The sequence below is a fragment of the Diadema antillarum genome, unplaced genomic scaffold, assembly GCF_040938485.1.
Source record: "Diadema antillarum isolate AM-2024a unplaced genomic scaffold, OU_Dant_1.0 seq00001199_RagTag, whole genome shotgun sequence".
In the NCBI taxonomy this organism is placed as follows: Eukaryota; Metazoa; Echinodermata; class Echinoidea; order Diadematoida; family Diadematidae; genus Diadema; species Diadema antillarum.
The window spans coordinates 1-15,853 of NW_027271993.1; the positions used below are offsets into that span (position 1 = coordinate 1).

A 15,853-nucleotide genomic window follows, 5' to 3' on the forward strand; every position below is an offset into this window, starting at 1 on the left:
GGGCTGAAAGTAAAGGATGATGTGAGTGTTACACTTTGCACAACACAACACCACTTCTTGCTACACCAGGTTCAAAGAACAGGGTTCTGCTTTTATAGCCCTAAACTCACTGGCATCACAGTTTGATGACAAGACTCAAGGCTGAATGCTAAATTACAGAAGAGTGCTATCACATTGATGATAAAGTTTTTAGTCACAGCCATCATCAGTTGCAGATTTTACCGAAAATGTTTGATATGATTAACATGGAATGTTTGAAATAATAAATTCAAATAATGTATTCCATCACAAATAACAAACATACACATTGCAAACATGTGTATGTATAGGCTCTCAAACATACACCACTCCGCTGGGTAACCCAACCATGGACATACCAGTAGATGTTAGACAAATAACAAGAGAGCTAGGATCTTTATACATGTATTTGTAAGGTGAGAACCAACATGGTGTTAAAACTGTATCAAGTTTATAGAGCTAGTGCCCTTCTGGTTCTGAACCACAAAATGAACATTCATGCTCTTGGAGCACCCTCTACCCCTAAAAACACAGATATATTTCAAATGCAATTTCTTTGTGTGTGTGTGTGTGTGTGTTTATATGAAACTTTGACACATAGTCCGCAACCCAGACACAATGACTGTGTGAAAACACCGATGACTGGTGTAGGCCTACACTCTTGGACTGGTCCACTCTACAAGGCATCTATTAGTGTATCTCAGATACACACACAAATAAACACACACAAACACACACACAGACACACACAGACACACACACACACAGTCACTTTAGCTGTTCCTGCATCTTCTATCAGTGTCCCCATCCCCAGAATCCCTCCGTACATGTATTTCCGTTTCCTCCATTCCATCCTCATCCTCTGCCTCTCTGCTCTCCTCCTCCTTCTCTTCCTCCTCCTTCCCGTCTCCGCTCCCGCCTCCATCATCCAGACCATCCTTCTTCCCCCTCCTGAACTTTGACAGTAGCTCCTTGAGGAAGTTCTTCTTGCCGGCGGCGGCAGCAGCAGCTTCGACGAAGTCAAACTTCCTGGAGGAGAGGTTGTGCAGGGAGCCGAAGGCGATGGCCACCACAGTGCAGGCCAAGCAGATGACGTTGTAAGGCATGCTGAAGTCTGGTGTCGGGAGCTGGATCAGGAGGGGTTCCGTGTACAGCCGCAGGAAGAAGCCAGACTGTCTGCTGCCCTCGCTGGGTGAAGTGGAAAGATCAGCAAATAGTACTTTGAATTAGCAAAAGTGCTTACATATATAGCTTTATTCAGCGCTGAAGTGTTCAAAGCTTCAACACACACAAATATTATACATCACCTATATATACTGCAAGGTTTAGAAGAGATTGCTTCTTTATAGAGTCACAGATATACACGATATCTCTTCACTATATGTACAGACTCTGCTTACAAGCTATTCTACTGCAAAAGCAAATAAATGGACGAACAAAAGAAACCATGCATACACCATATACACATACAATATAGGGCTTTCTATAGCTCAGTCGGTAGAGCACCGGTCTAGCAATCCGGAGGTCTCAGGTTCGCTCCCAATGGAATCCCATTTTTTTTGCTCATCTTTCCACTAATAATCTATATTCTTTCTGGTCAGTTTATTCTGTCTTTATTTGTTACAAACTCAAAAAGCTGCATCACTTCGGTGATCCCTCGCATTTATCCCCAAGTTGATTTATCCTTCAGGTTTATGCCAGGTTCAAGTGTGTACGTGTGTGTCACACACAAACACACTGCTATAGCTTCTGACCACCCGAGCATTGAGAATTAAGGGTTTCTGGGACGAACACTGAACTAGGGCTTTCTATAGCTCAGTCGGTAGAGTACCAGTCTAATAATACGGAGGTCTCGGGTTCGACTCCCGATGGAATCTCATTTTCTTTGCTCATCTTTCCACTAATACAATAAAATGAACTCCTTTTCATACTTTTCATAGTGAAAAATCACAGGGCTTTATTACTGCAACAAAAAATTTCCTCACAGCTCACAACTGTTCATCATGTAGATAAAAATGAAGATTCATTGTAACACACCTGTCTGTATCAATTAGCCGGGCTCCTGACACGTTGGCAGCATTTGGGAGAATGATGCTCACTATGGCAGAACTGTGAAAGACATCCAGAAGCATGAAAGAGCACATGTCATATTCACGCTATCATGAGAGTATTTACTATATGTATTATCATTTCCCTGGAAAATGCACTGCAATTATTCTCTCCAGTTACTGGATACACAACATTCTTCTCACACTCTTTAGAATGATCAACTCTGGCTGCTGGATTTGTGCCAGGCCAATGTTTGAGGGCTGAGTAATATCTCCCCCATTGCAAGGCATTCCTCATGTACCTGCTCTTTTGAATACTGCCACAATACTCACACAATCTTCTCATTTGCTCATAAGCAAAGAGTGGTTTTACGGCTAAAATTTTTGGCCTGAAGAGATCTGTGATATGTCAACAGGGCACTGAACCAAGGACCTTATCAATACAAGGGAAGTAAGTGTACTTGATTGTTAGCCACCTCAACATGCCATAGGTCACAGAAATGTCAGGTATTTAGCTACCGTTTCATAAAGGTGGCTTGCCACTCTTACAGGCAGAAAGTCTCACTGACACTTAAACCCGCATCATGATTAAGGGAAAGATTTATATTACAGTGGAAAGTCGATATAACGAGATGGTCGGGACCGAGTCGTTTTCCTCGTTATAGCCGATATCTCGCTATATCAGTAGGCATAAAAGAAAGCATAACATAAAGACACTAATTTGCACACGTGGGACTACCCATCATCTTTCAATTAAGTACTCGTAACTTGGTAATGTGTATGAGGTAATTACTCACCTTTATGGGTAAGAAGATGTTTTTTCGCCAATGAAATCCAATATCAAGAATGTTTTTCTTATTAATTGTAGATGTTTGAATTTGTAAATCTATATAGGCCTAGCTTGCGATTGTGTGGAGATCGTCTGTGGATTGGTATGTGGTTATGGTATGGGTGTGTGTTGTGTGTGGAAAGCTTGAATATGGTCTGCACAATGCTTTGTGGGTATGCATGTGACACATTCTGTATGTACATTAGGACTGCGTGTGTGTGTGAAGATGGGGAATTCCCTACGTAGAAAGCCAATCACAGCATCAGATTGCCTCACACTTGCTAAACGTCAGGATGATGTCATGTATATGGCCGTCCGACCACATTGTCTGCATGTATCAGTGCGCGCTCACACACACACATACACGTACAACATGCGGTGCTAGCTGTAGAGTGAACTGAAGAAAATATGTGTGTACAAGACAGTTTTTGGCGCATCGAGCTTTACAATCTCGGAACATGACAGCACAGGCGAAGTAAAGCTTAACCCGAAGACATTTTGCTTTACCTCGCTATAACAGCTTTGATTGGCTATGTTTTTCTTTGTTTGGAAATCACAAAATTTATCTCGTTATAGCAGTTATTTCGTTATAGCCGATCTCACTATAAGAGTAGCATTTTACATAGACTTGTGTGGAAGGAAATTTGGGACCGGGAAAATTTCCTCGTAATAACCGATATCTCGTTATAGCAGTGTTCGTTATACCGAGTTTCCCCTGTAGTAGGCATCGCCTCAATCCTACTTTAGAGACATAAGAACTCACTTGATGAAAAAGCCAATGTTGGCATCTGGAGGGTACTCTGTCCAGCGGAGGAAGGCCTTGTCAAAGCCGATCATGAGGGTTGTGTCGGAGGTCGCGGGCAGGGTCAGCACCACTTCCAGAAGGTAGGGTCGGGAGCGGTCCTTCCCCGGCACAAACACCACCTTGTCTGTAGGGGATGCAACCAGAGAGACCCCTCACAGCTACTGGCTACATCCCCACTCATCAAATACCTGCATTTACCACTTATTATAAGCTGTAGAGATCCTGTGCAATAAGCCAAAGTAATATCCAAGGCTCTAAAGCCAAAGAAGGCATTTACAATCAGACACTCGGGTTTTGCTAAAACTGGTTTTGTAATTAATTCCTTTATGGCTACTTGATGCTATCCTGTGACAGAGGTCCCAAATAGTGGATAGTTACTTATTTGCAATATATTAAAGAAGGCAGACACTTATCTTGGGAACTGTCTTTTTTTTTTTCTTCATTCTTGTTTTTTTAAGTTTTGAGTGACCACTAATGAAGGATACTGCCATTATCGAAAAGTGATACCCTCCATCCTAAACATCCTTCATCATCTAAACCAGGCTTAGAGTCCACTCCATCATTCCTATTTTTGACTACATGTACACACACAGTAGTTGGGAGAACAGTCACGATTTGACTAACTATGCATATGAGTACTTTGAAATCAAATCATCTTTGCTGTAGCCTTATTCAAAAAAAGAACTTACAACTTACTCTTTAACATAATGACTGAAAAGAAAATGGGCTGGTGGCATCCAGTTAGCTGAAGTCATTTAATATTGCAACAATTAATTGGTTTATTGTACGCCCAATTCTCAGCAAATTATAACCGTTGTAAGCCTACTCCTGAAATATACCCTGTTTAATATCTACGACTTTTATCTCTGATCCTGATGAGTGCATGTAGACAAAATTTCCTAAAACTCCCACCATTTTGACACTAAAGAATACAAGCTGGCTTGAAGTCCACATCCCTAGTTATGATCTTGAGTGAGCACAGTTAGTTGTGTGAGCATGTTAAAGGACAAGTTCCACCTTCTTAGACATGTGGGTTGAGTGAATGCAGCAATAATAGTAGAACACATCAGTGAGAGTTTGAGGAAAATCGGACAATCCGTTCAAAAGTTATGAATTTTTGAAGTTTCTGCTCAGTCACGGCTGGATGAAAAGATGTACTATAGCTTGTGATGTCACATGTGTACAATGATATAAAGAAAGAATTAAGAAAAATCAACATATTTCCATTTTTCTCACATATCAAAAGAACACTCGACTTCTCTCTTTCAGAAGGCAGGGGGAATAATATTACCCTTAACATACATGTACTTCAGTAACTAGTTGCAGAAATGTGCACATTATTAAAAAAGTAAAGTATTTTCCTTATATCGTTGTACACATATGACATCATACACTGTAGAAGTCCTCTCATCCAGCAGTGACTGTGCAGATACTTAAAAAAATCAGAACTTTTGAACGGATTGTCCAAACTTCCTCAAACTTTCACTGATATGTTCTACTAATATTGGTGCATTCTCTCTATCCTTACATATATGAAGGTGGACTTGTCCTTTAATGTGTGTGTGTGGGGGGGGGGGGGGGGGCATGCTTAAAACATCTAATAGCCCATGTATGTGTGCGAGGTGGGGGATAATTAACATATCTGAAAGCCTAAGTGTGTGTTGGGAGGGCATACATAAAACATCTTAAAGCCTATCTCCTTCTGTTAGGGCAATCTGTATACCTGGCTTGATGTCCACGCCAGCATTCTTGATCTTGAGGGTGTGCAGGTAGAGTCTCATATACCAGGGGATGGTCTCTGTGTAGATGACCTTAAGGGGTGTGGTCAGCTGGTTCCTCAGGAGGCAGCTGATGCCCCCCTTCTCCTGCCCGTAGCCAGACAGATACCGGTAGGCCAGCAGAGGGGGCGGGGCCACTGAACCTAGCAACACAAAATGACACCCAGTGACTACAAATGATCAGCGAAAAATTGGACAGACACAGTAAGATGTGAGTTTACGGGGGAAGGGTCCGGTTGAGAAACTTTTACAAGTATGAATAGATTCGTAAGTCAACTTAATACGGAAGAAGGTACTTACCATATCTGAGTGGCTGACTCCAAGCCATGGCGATATTTGTCTTGGTTCCAGCCAGCTGCTTGACATCATAGACAGCATACACTCGATCCTCATCTCCCACTGACTTTTGGAGGACTTCCAAAGGAGGAGGGCTCATGATGATGGGGTTACCAGACTACAGAGCACAGAAGTTCACAAACATCCCTCAATAAACAACACTCCATGACAAAAATGGGTAGCAATATAGAATGCAGACTGCAGAAATGTCAGCATACGGTCAAAACAGTGTACAGCCAGCAATGAAAATGGATCAGATGATTATGAAAAATGATTGCAAAACTGATCGGTATCAGCCGTATTTACTCATCACTATTGCTGTATAAAGCAATCCACACCAAGCAAGATTAACACAGGTCATTCAACACAGGTCATTCAGCTGAACTTGTGAACTACTGTAAAACCAGAAAATTTTGTGTGCATGAAACTTTCATGAAATTAATGAGGAGCCAAGATTCATGAAAGTAAAATGCGTGCAAAAGTGCTTGTCTACACAATGCATTGAATGCCAGTGGCAATTCGCAAACGTTTCATGCCTCAAAAGAGGCTGTTGCTCCAATACATGAAAGTTTCATGCCGCAACTATTCTTGGTTTTACAAAATAAGAGTGAACATAACTGGTACAGAATGGATACAATTTTTCATGACCAATGGATCTTTGAATCGGGAATATAAAAACCACTCCATCAGTGACGCAACATTAAAAAATAAGCAAAGTGAACCATTCACACCTCATTCCTTGTGATATCCACCACAACTCGACTGGCTGAGGCCATCGGGCACGGGCCGTCAAGAATTTTGCCAAACAGTGCCCTCAGAGACCACTCCTGGTGCGTCGTCTGCCCTCTGGGAACCTGGGGACGGAAGACGACCGTCAGCGCTTGGCTGAGCTCAACAGCTGACTCCTGACAAGCCGACCCCAGCCGACAGACTGGCCGAAGATGGACAGAGAGGGAGTGGTAGTGTGTGTTGTACAGTTTGTCCGCCTTGAACAGTGATGCAAGTCCAGCCTGAAGGGGTTGATATAAGAGGAATGCAGGTATAACGGTGTGTTCGAGCACTCTCCTAAAGCGAACTGAACCATACCGTACCTGCGCCAGAGGAGCACTGGAACGCTCTTAAAGCGAACCGTACTGAGTTGATCCGAGCCAAAAGCAGACCACTTCCCGATGTGCTCCAAAAGGGTACCAAAAACATACCAAATGTTCGCATGTGAGGAATGTGCGTAGCATGCACATACGTCATAATGCATAGAGTTCATTCTCTTTGTTCAGGACATCTGTAAGTAGTTTAAGTGCACCAGGTGAATGACCCTCTTGCTACAAAATGCGTGACCCCCTCTAAAAATAACTCATGAGGTACGCTTTCTCAACAGAGCACTCGAACGCTCCATATCTGGCACAGTTCGGTACAGTACCCTTTGGTCTGCTTTACAGCACTCGAATGCACCCTAAGAGAAACATGGGCATAAGTTGCTGCTTTTCCCCCATTTCTAGATAAGACTCATGGCCACAGCTTATTGATGTAAAGATTAATGAGCTTCAACTTTAAAATACAATGGGCTTCATTCTTTTTTTATTCCCTGACCTCTATTCCACAAAAATATGCAAATTATGGAAACCACAGTAAAGGCAACAGGCTGCTGAAAACCTTTGAACCTATGTAGGTGATATCCATAATGTACTGGGTGAGAGCTGAACATTACTGCTGACACAGGGTCAAAAACTAATCCTTCATATTACTCTCCTTGTTTCTATCATTGCTGTGAAATATAAATTATTTTTGGCATTGCATTATCACACTTGGACACAGTAAAGAAGTGGCAAAGCAAATTCAAAATAAAACACAGATCCTCACCTTTGAATCACATGGTAGCAATTTCTTCCAGGGAGTGAGGTTTTCAGTGCAAACTATCTCTCGTGGCAGAGTGGCGTATCGCAGAAGGTGAGTTTTCTTGGCATAGAACCCTAGTGGAAACATGGTATCCATCCAGCAGGATGGCAAGAGATGGCAACTTCAATTCCACCATGTATGTGCATTTTCATCAAAATAGGACATAAATGCTGCCGAACATAATGCTTTCTTCATCAATCACACATTTCAGTGTATACAAATAGGTCTCCTTTATCAATTTGAATAGTATGGGGTTTTTTCCTCTCTCTTCAAAAGAGAAGAGTTAGGGATTTGTTCATCTCACAGTAATCATCAGATATTTAGTGACCACTAAGAAAGCTGATGATCATCACATGATATGATACAGGCCCTCACAAAAGTTTCCTGTCTTCTTCCAATCTCAAATTGATTGAAAGAATAAATATTGTGTGGCTACAAAGGCCATTTACATCACATTCTCAGCTCCTCACAGCCCTTTATGCTGGGAATATGATAGATAAGCAAAATATTGGAGACAATGTGATGTCACATGACAGAGATTTGGACAGACCAGCATCAGATAATCGCATAAACAGTTAAAATATATACCATTTTATTTGCTTTTCAGAGATTGGTGTCACTGAAATGGTGAAGTATAGATTCTGTTAATCATTTTTAATTCAACTATAGCACACTCAAAATTTTACACTCACTTTTGAGAATAATATCAAGATTTTGAACATTGTCTTTGTGTTCAAATGATCTGTTTCATTCCCCTTCCTTCTATTTTATGGAGCGAACTGTAATTACCTTTTGTGACTGAACATGAGCAAAAAAAAGGAAACTTTAACCAGGTAATTCAATATTCTGAAATGTACTGCAAAATTAAGAATCAGTTACTAGTATGAATTAAGCAAATAAGAGGCTTTGGAAGATTCCGCTGCTGAAACAAACACTGGCAAACAAAGACAACTCTTGAATTTACCTCATGAAACACTGACAATGAAGAGTAACAATGATAATAACCAGATAGAGCACCAAACCACAAAAGTGAGATCTCTGAAACTTTATGGCTTAATACATTTTGATTTGTATGAAGGCGGGTGGCAATTACTTGATTGCTACCAATGGTGGTGCAACAAATATCCGCATCATATCAATTACTCATCCAAAGTGCCTGATCGACTCATCTCACCTGAAGCCACACCCTGAGGTCTGAAGGAGAGCTGCGGCTGCACCGTGTTGGTTTCATCAATGAAATTCAGAGATGCACAGAACAATCCCGAGAGTGCATTAACCAGCTCCGCCCAGGCCTGATCCACACTGTGTCACATGAAACAAGAGATGCTATCTTATTGACATATTGAATTAAAGATGAAACTACAAACATAAATACATTGAACAGTGAGTTATAGTGCTGTCATTTCAAACTAGAATGAGCCCCCTGATTAAAACACCAGTAAATCATGCATCTAAGTATTTTCTTTTGAATCTTTAATTCCGCACGTTAACATTTGAAGCTTTGTATTTGGAGGAATTTACTACATAGTGAAAAAAAGTGTCTTGAGCAATAACCACTTAAAAATAAAATTCACTATTGATATATTTATGTAATTTCATAACAATTAGGCAGTCTGTATAACAACAAAAAACAACAAATGTACATGTTGATATAAAGAAATAATGTACAAATCGAAGTAGACATTAGAGGATTTAATCAATATCAATTTAATCAATTAAAGTGCAGTGCCCTGTCCTCTCAGGAATTTGGGTTATTCACTAAGGTGAATGCGGCTCACTGGTTCTGCCCATCATGTGAATCTAGGGCCCTGGAAGACGTCAAAACGGACCAGATTGTTGAGGAACGGTGCAAGAAATTCCTTGGAGAAACACAGAGGAGACTGGAAAGACTGGAACAAATGAGTAGTGGTTGGTCTAAGGTGGAAGAGTTATGCAAGCGTCTGGAATCCGATATCAAAGAAATGAAGGTTGCACTGAAAGACAAGCAGAGAATGGAACCCAGTGATATTGCTCATGATGTCCTGGCCTCATCTGTCCAGTCAATCTTCCAAGATTGTGCTAAGGAAGAACGCGAAAAGGAAAAAAGAAAACATAACATAGTTGTGTATGGATTGGCAGAGTTTGAGTCAGAGGACGGTAAAGAGAGGCAGTACTACGACACAGCCTCTATCCGAGGGATGCTGGATTATCTTGAAATCGAAGAAGATGCAAAACGTGTTGTTAGGTTGGGAAGAAGGCAACTGGATTCGAGTAATACCAGTTCAAGACCGAGACTAGTGCTTGTGGAATTCTCAAACCCAGATTCCAGTGCTGAAGCAAGGAAGAAAGCTAGTAAGCTTCGTTTTAGACCAACTGACTACAAAGATCTCTATATCCAAGCTGACCTCACAAAGAAAGAACGTGCAGTAAGGAACGAACTTGTCAAGGAAATGAAAAGAAGGAAGAGCGAGGGTGACAACAACTGGATGATTCGTGGTGACAGATTGGTGAAGAGAAAGGATCCCTCAAATCAGCTAAACAAAAAAGGTAATCAGAAAGGCCCTCAGCCCTTTCAGGATGCCTAACATAGAAATCGACTCTGGAAACTCTTTACATGTAAATAGTATTATTCATGGAGGGCATTTGACTTGTATGTACAGCAATGTAGACTCTTTACTAAACAAGAAGTTAGAATTAGAAGCAAGAATTGCTGTACTAAACCCAGATGTCATTGCTCTAGTGGAGATACTTCCAAAGAACTTACTTCATTCAGTGGATGAATGTGAACTTATTATCAATGGATACAACATGTTTATGCCAGCAGAAAGTCAGAGAGGTGTTATATTGTACTGCAAAAAGAACTTACAGTCAAAACAAGTAGTTTTCAAAGACAGTGACTTCATGGAAAGCGTATGGTGTGTTTTTCATCAGGATCAGAGTGTATTCTCTTTGGATGTGTTTACAGAAGCCCAAATAGTTCGGATGCAAACAAGGAGGCTCTGTTGAAACTATTTTACGAGATAGAAAATTCATCTTATACTAACATAATCATTGTTGGAGACTTTAATTTACCGAATGTAGATTGGAATATTCTATCCGTATCTGGAACTGGAAATAAATTTGCCAGGGACTTTGTGGAAGTTCTGCAGAATCTTTTTCTTTCGCAGCTAGTGGAAGAGCCCACTAGGATGAGAGACGGGCAGAAGTCCAACGTTCTAGATCTTGTCATTACGAACCAAGAGGATATGGTAGACTGTTTAGCAATATCACCACCGATTGGTAAAAGTGACCACATGGTGCTAGATTTTAGACTGCTTCTGCCTGAAGGTGTAACAAGCATTCCCGTAAAAGAACGCTTTGCATTCTTCAAAGGAGATTATAAGCGTATGAGGAAACATGTGGAAGATAATGATACATTTTCCGCAATGGTGCAGGACGATGATATCAACAGTGAAAATGATATTCTTGTTCATTGCTTGGAAGAGTTAACAGCTAAGTTTGTACCAAAGGTCAAAGCCAGGAATAATCAGCAACCACTATGGATGAATAACACTGTACGCCAAGCAATCAAATGCAAGCATAAATCTTGGAACCGTTTTCAGAAGTCGAGAAGCGAGTCTGACAGAGCGTTATACAATAAAGCGAGAAATGAAGCAACTGAGAAAGTGAACCTTGCGAAGAAGTCATTTGAACATAAGTTGACCTCGCAAATAAAATCCAATCCGAAAAGTTTTTGGAGATATGTTCAGAGTAAAAACAAATTTCGGCACGGTATTGGTGACTTGGAGAAGCCGGACGGAACCATTGCTAGCGTTGATGCTGATAAAGCAGAAACACTGAACTCATTCTTTGCATCAGTCTTTACCAAGGAGGATGTAAGTTTTGTTCCATCCCTTGAACCTAGAATTTGTGACATGCAACTCGACACAGTCTGTTTTACTTATGAAAATGTCAAAAATGCTATCTTGAAATTGGACCAATCTAAATCTCCGGGACCTGACAATATTCACAATCGCATACTTCAAGAATTGGTGAATGAAATTTCCCAGCCACTTGCTCATCTGTTTAACAAATCTATGTTGAGTGGTGTGGTATGTGACTCATGGAAGGAAGCCAACGTTACTCCAATTTTTAAGAAAGGAGACAAAAAGAAACCGGGAAATTATCGTCCAGTCAGCCTAACCAGTTCCATTTCTAAGTTAATGGAGACCATTGTACGTGATGAAATTATCAAATACTTGAATGCGAACTCTCTCCTTACGGATGAGCAGTATGGATTTAGAGGAAGTAGATCGTGTGCAACACAGCTACTTAATGTGTCTGAAACCTGGATGAAGGAGTTGGACATCAAGGGTAATATCGACTGCATCTACTTAGATTACAGCAAGGCCTTTGACAGTGTCCCACATGCTAGACTTCTAAACAAAGTAGAGGCGTAAGGCATAACAGGGAATCTACAGAAATGGATCAAGTCTTTCCTGACTGGAAGAACCCAGCGGGTAGTTGTAAATGGTACCCCATCAAGTGCATCAGACGTTGTGAGCGGTGTACCTCAAGGAAGTGTATTGGGGCCGACATTGTTCTTGTTATATGTAAATGACATTCCTGATATTATTTGTAACATTACATCAGAAGTCAAGCTATTTGCAGATGATACGAAAATTTTCTCGCCAATTCGCTCTCCATTGGATGGTGAAAATCTACAAGCCAATCTGGCAAGACTCTTAAGTTGGTCCCAACAGTGGCAACTACCATTTAATCAAGAGAAATGCAAGGCCATCCACTATGGTCGAAGCAATCCTTGTTATAATTACTACATGTCAGACGAGAATACACCTATTCCTGCCGTCGAAGTTGAGACAGACCTTGGTGTAATATTTGACAAACAATTGAAGTTTTCACATCATGTGGATAGTGTATGTGCTGCTGCAAATCGCAAGCTTGGGATCATCAATAGGACTTTTTGTAATTTGGACAGAACAGGCTTTATGCATTTATACAAAGCAATCGTCAGACCCGGGCTTGAGTACTGTTCAACTGTGTGGCATCCAGTGTTGAAAAAAGACATTACACAAATAGAAAAAGTGCAGCGTAGAGCAACTCGCCAAATACAGATGCTACAACACCTGAGTTATGAGAAGAGATTACAACATCTCAAATTGCCATCTCTTGCCTACAGACGCCATAGAGCAGATATGATTCAGATGTACAAAATAATGCATGGCCTAGATGACCTTGATCCGGCACACTTCTTTGACCATCCAACTGTTAGTAGAACCCGTGGCCATCGATATAGGATTGCCAAGAAGAGAGTTTATTCAAAGCTTAGACATGGATCCTTTTCTCAGAGATGTATTAATGAATGGAACAACCTCCCATCTGCTGTGGTGGAGAGTACATCAATTAACACTTTCAAGTCCAACTTGTCAAAATTTTGGTCGTTAAAAAAAGACCAGTTTGACCCAGAAGAGTCCTTTGCTTGTCCATGTTCATCAACTGCTGTACAGCGCCACTAGACTTGTGTCCTAATGTGGATTCTTCGTCCTGATGATAACGTCAACGAGAGGCAAATAAGTTATTAACTTTAAATGCCTACTTCCAAGGTATATTTCCAAGGTATAATATAAAATTATCTGTAAGTGTAGCTTAGCATCAATGCATTCTGTCTCCATTTTGATTGTCAAAGTATAACATACAAACGATTCAGCCATATCTACCAATTATGAAAAAAAAAAGAGACAAAAACAAAATACAAGAGAACAAACAAATAATATTCCTTTATGGTATCAAGTTAATATGGTGGTGCCATGCCTTACTCTTTAGTTTCCTCATGGAACCACACCCACAACTGGGTGCCCGGTGGTGCGCCCCTTTGTGGGAATCCCCACTTGTCATGCCTCCACAGGCCCTGGGTGAGAGAGAGGTGCATCTCCTGGACATTGTGCTTCCTGATGACCTGGCCCAATGGTCTGGGGAAGAGGTTGTAGTGGAGGCTTTCTACATGTTGTAGAGATTAAAAAAAATAAATAAATAAAGTGTCAGAGTAACAGAGGTGGGGCAATGGTCAGAGACATGGGTAGGGAATCAGGGAGGAAAGGGATAGTAACAGAAGTAAATCATTGTTTTAATATAATTGACTTTCTACATTTCTTAAGTGTGTCAAAAAATACTGAAACATCATTGATATTAATAGTTCTAAGTACATGATGATGTTTATTCTTTTAATCACAGAGGATAAACTCCACAGATTTGCTAAAACTGCGTAGACTGTACTAAGTACATTAAATTTACATGTACCTGCTACAAGTACAACACTAAGCACAGCACAGCCCTCTCCAGGACAGCGTCTTCGCTTTTTGGGAGAGTAAACTAAATTACTTAAGGTTCTCAAGCCAAGGACAAGGTTCATACTCAAGTCAGACTTCGCGATCGTAATTGATATTTCGTGATAGTCAAGATACCAATTCAGAATTGCAATTTTAAATTTACTATTCCACTGATACCATGTTCCGGATCGGAGCGGAGACTTGCTTGGAATCACCACATGTAGGTACATTTTTTGGTGTAGACTTGACTTGCAAAAATGAATAGAATCTAGACTCTACAGATTTAGCAATAAAGGACCGATAATACCACTAACGCTACACCCCTCTCTAAATAAATGGTAGATTAAATTTACACGCTATCATATAGACTACCTGTACTAAGGTTTACTAGATCTTAACTACACGCAGCCGCTGTCGCGAAGCGACAGCGGCTGCACGTCTACTCCTTCGCAGACGTTGTCATTTTTCAGTGGTGGTTGTGCGACTCCTTCATGAATATCTTTTTTAATCGTGGAAAACTAAAATATAAGGAATCCCCGTAATCTATGATAATCATCCAATAATCGGTATGCATATTTTTTTTTAATTACGCCAAAAACCTACCGAAATCCGTCCTTAAAATCAGGTCTGTGAGCGTCCGTATTGCTTCACTCCTCATCTTCTGCGTGTTATTGAATGGCAATCACTCTCCTATGCTACAACGTAGGTAGTCGGAGGTAGTCGGAGTGACGTCATATCATGAGAGCAGCACGCGCGGAAATACATGGTAGAAGACGACAAGCTTTACATAACACACAAAACGCACGGGCGTACGTAAAATGCTAACACGGTACCTCGGGTTGAACGTTCGTAGCTGTTCGTTTATTTTGTGAATCATCGCACAATCTACTCCGAAAAATTCAACAATAAGGTCTGGATACCAACAAAACACCAAATTCAACTCAACCATCAGCAATATACGATATAGGTGGGTGGTATTACTGTTAAAATCAAACAAAATAAAAGACATTTTTGTGGTCTTGCCGTCAAAAGCGTCAGTCGTTTACGTACGTTTACACACTAGTACATGTCAGACTGCTGTGCTGTGCACAGCGGTCTGGTCAGGCTAACTAGATCTATAGAACTACTATAGCAAGGGCGATATAGATTACACCGACACGTAAGTGCTCGAGTGGGACTACACAACATCACTAATCGTTTGTCTTACCCAGAGGAAGGGTCGAGTTCCATTCCGTGGTGAATTCAAAATGTGTATTAACAAATCCGTTGGCGAGGGGTGTAATCAATAGCTCCTCTTTGAAGCTGTCATCTGCGTAAGATGAAAAACATGATTTGATGCATACGAAATGCCACAAAATCCGGAGAAAAATCCAGGTACCGTGATCTAACCTGAGTAGCGCCATCTTCGTTAGCGTAGTAGATCAGACACGGGAAAACATAAACACACGTGGTGGGTGGTGGGTGGGTGGTACAGTGGTGCAGTTGCATGCTGGCGGCAGGCAGCTGCGAGGGATACCGTTAATCAGAAAAAGGGCATGCTATACCGGGCGCTGCAGGTGTTGAAGTACAGTATACATCTGTTACCCAATAAAAAATGATATCAAAGATAAACGTATTTTGAATGTTCATGTATTCTTTGATCCACTCTTTCTCATTTCCATGGATAAAAAAAAGACATAAGTTGAGCAGCTCCCGGATCATTACCAGGTCCGTTTGCGTCTCCATTCCCATTTGATGACTGGATTGTGTCCGGTATTCAAGGAATAAGGACTTTCTCAATCCGATACATTTTACAACTTTGTAGGCCTATACAGTTTCAGTGTCGAAATGCATAATGCCTG

General features: G+C 40.9%; 1 protein-coding gene across 1 annotated transcript; it reads right to left on the reverse strand.

Annotated features, from left to right (window-relative positions):
• Window positions 1–791: 791 nt before the first annotated feature.
• On the reverse strand, window positions 792–15,415 carry LOC139744624 (GPI transamidase component PIG-T-like). Its single transcript, XM_071655054.1, has 10 exons — window positions 15,220–15,415; window positions 13,503–13,683; window positions 8,882–9,009; window positions 7,672–7,781; window positions 6,546–6,824; window positions 5,779–5,932; window positions 5,424–5,621; window positions 3,659–3,824; window positions 2,056–2,127; window positions 792–1,206 (listed from the first exon to the last, which is right to left on the reverse strand). Exons 1-10 carry the CDS (start codon window positions 15,413–15,415, stop codon window positions 792–794), a joined length of 1,899 nt encoding a protein of 632 aa, XP_071511155.1.
• Window positions 15,416–15,853: the final 438 nt, after the last annotated feature.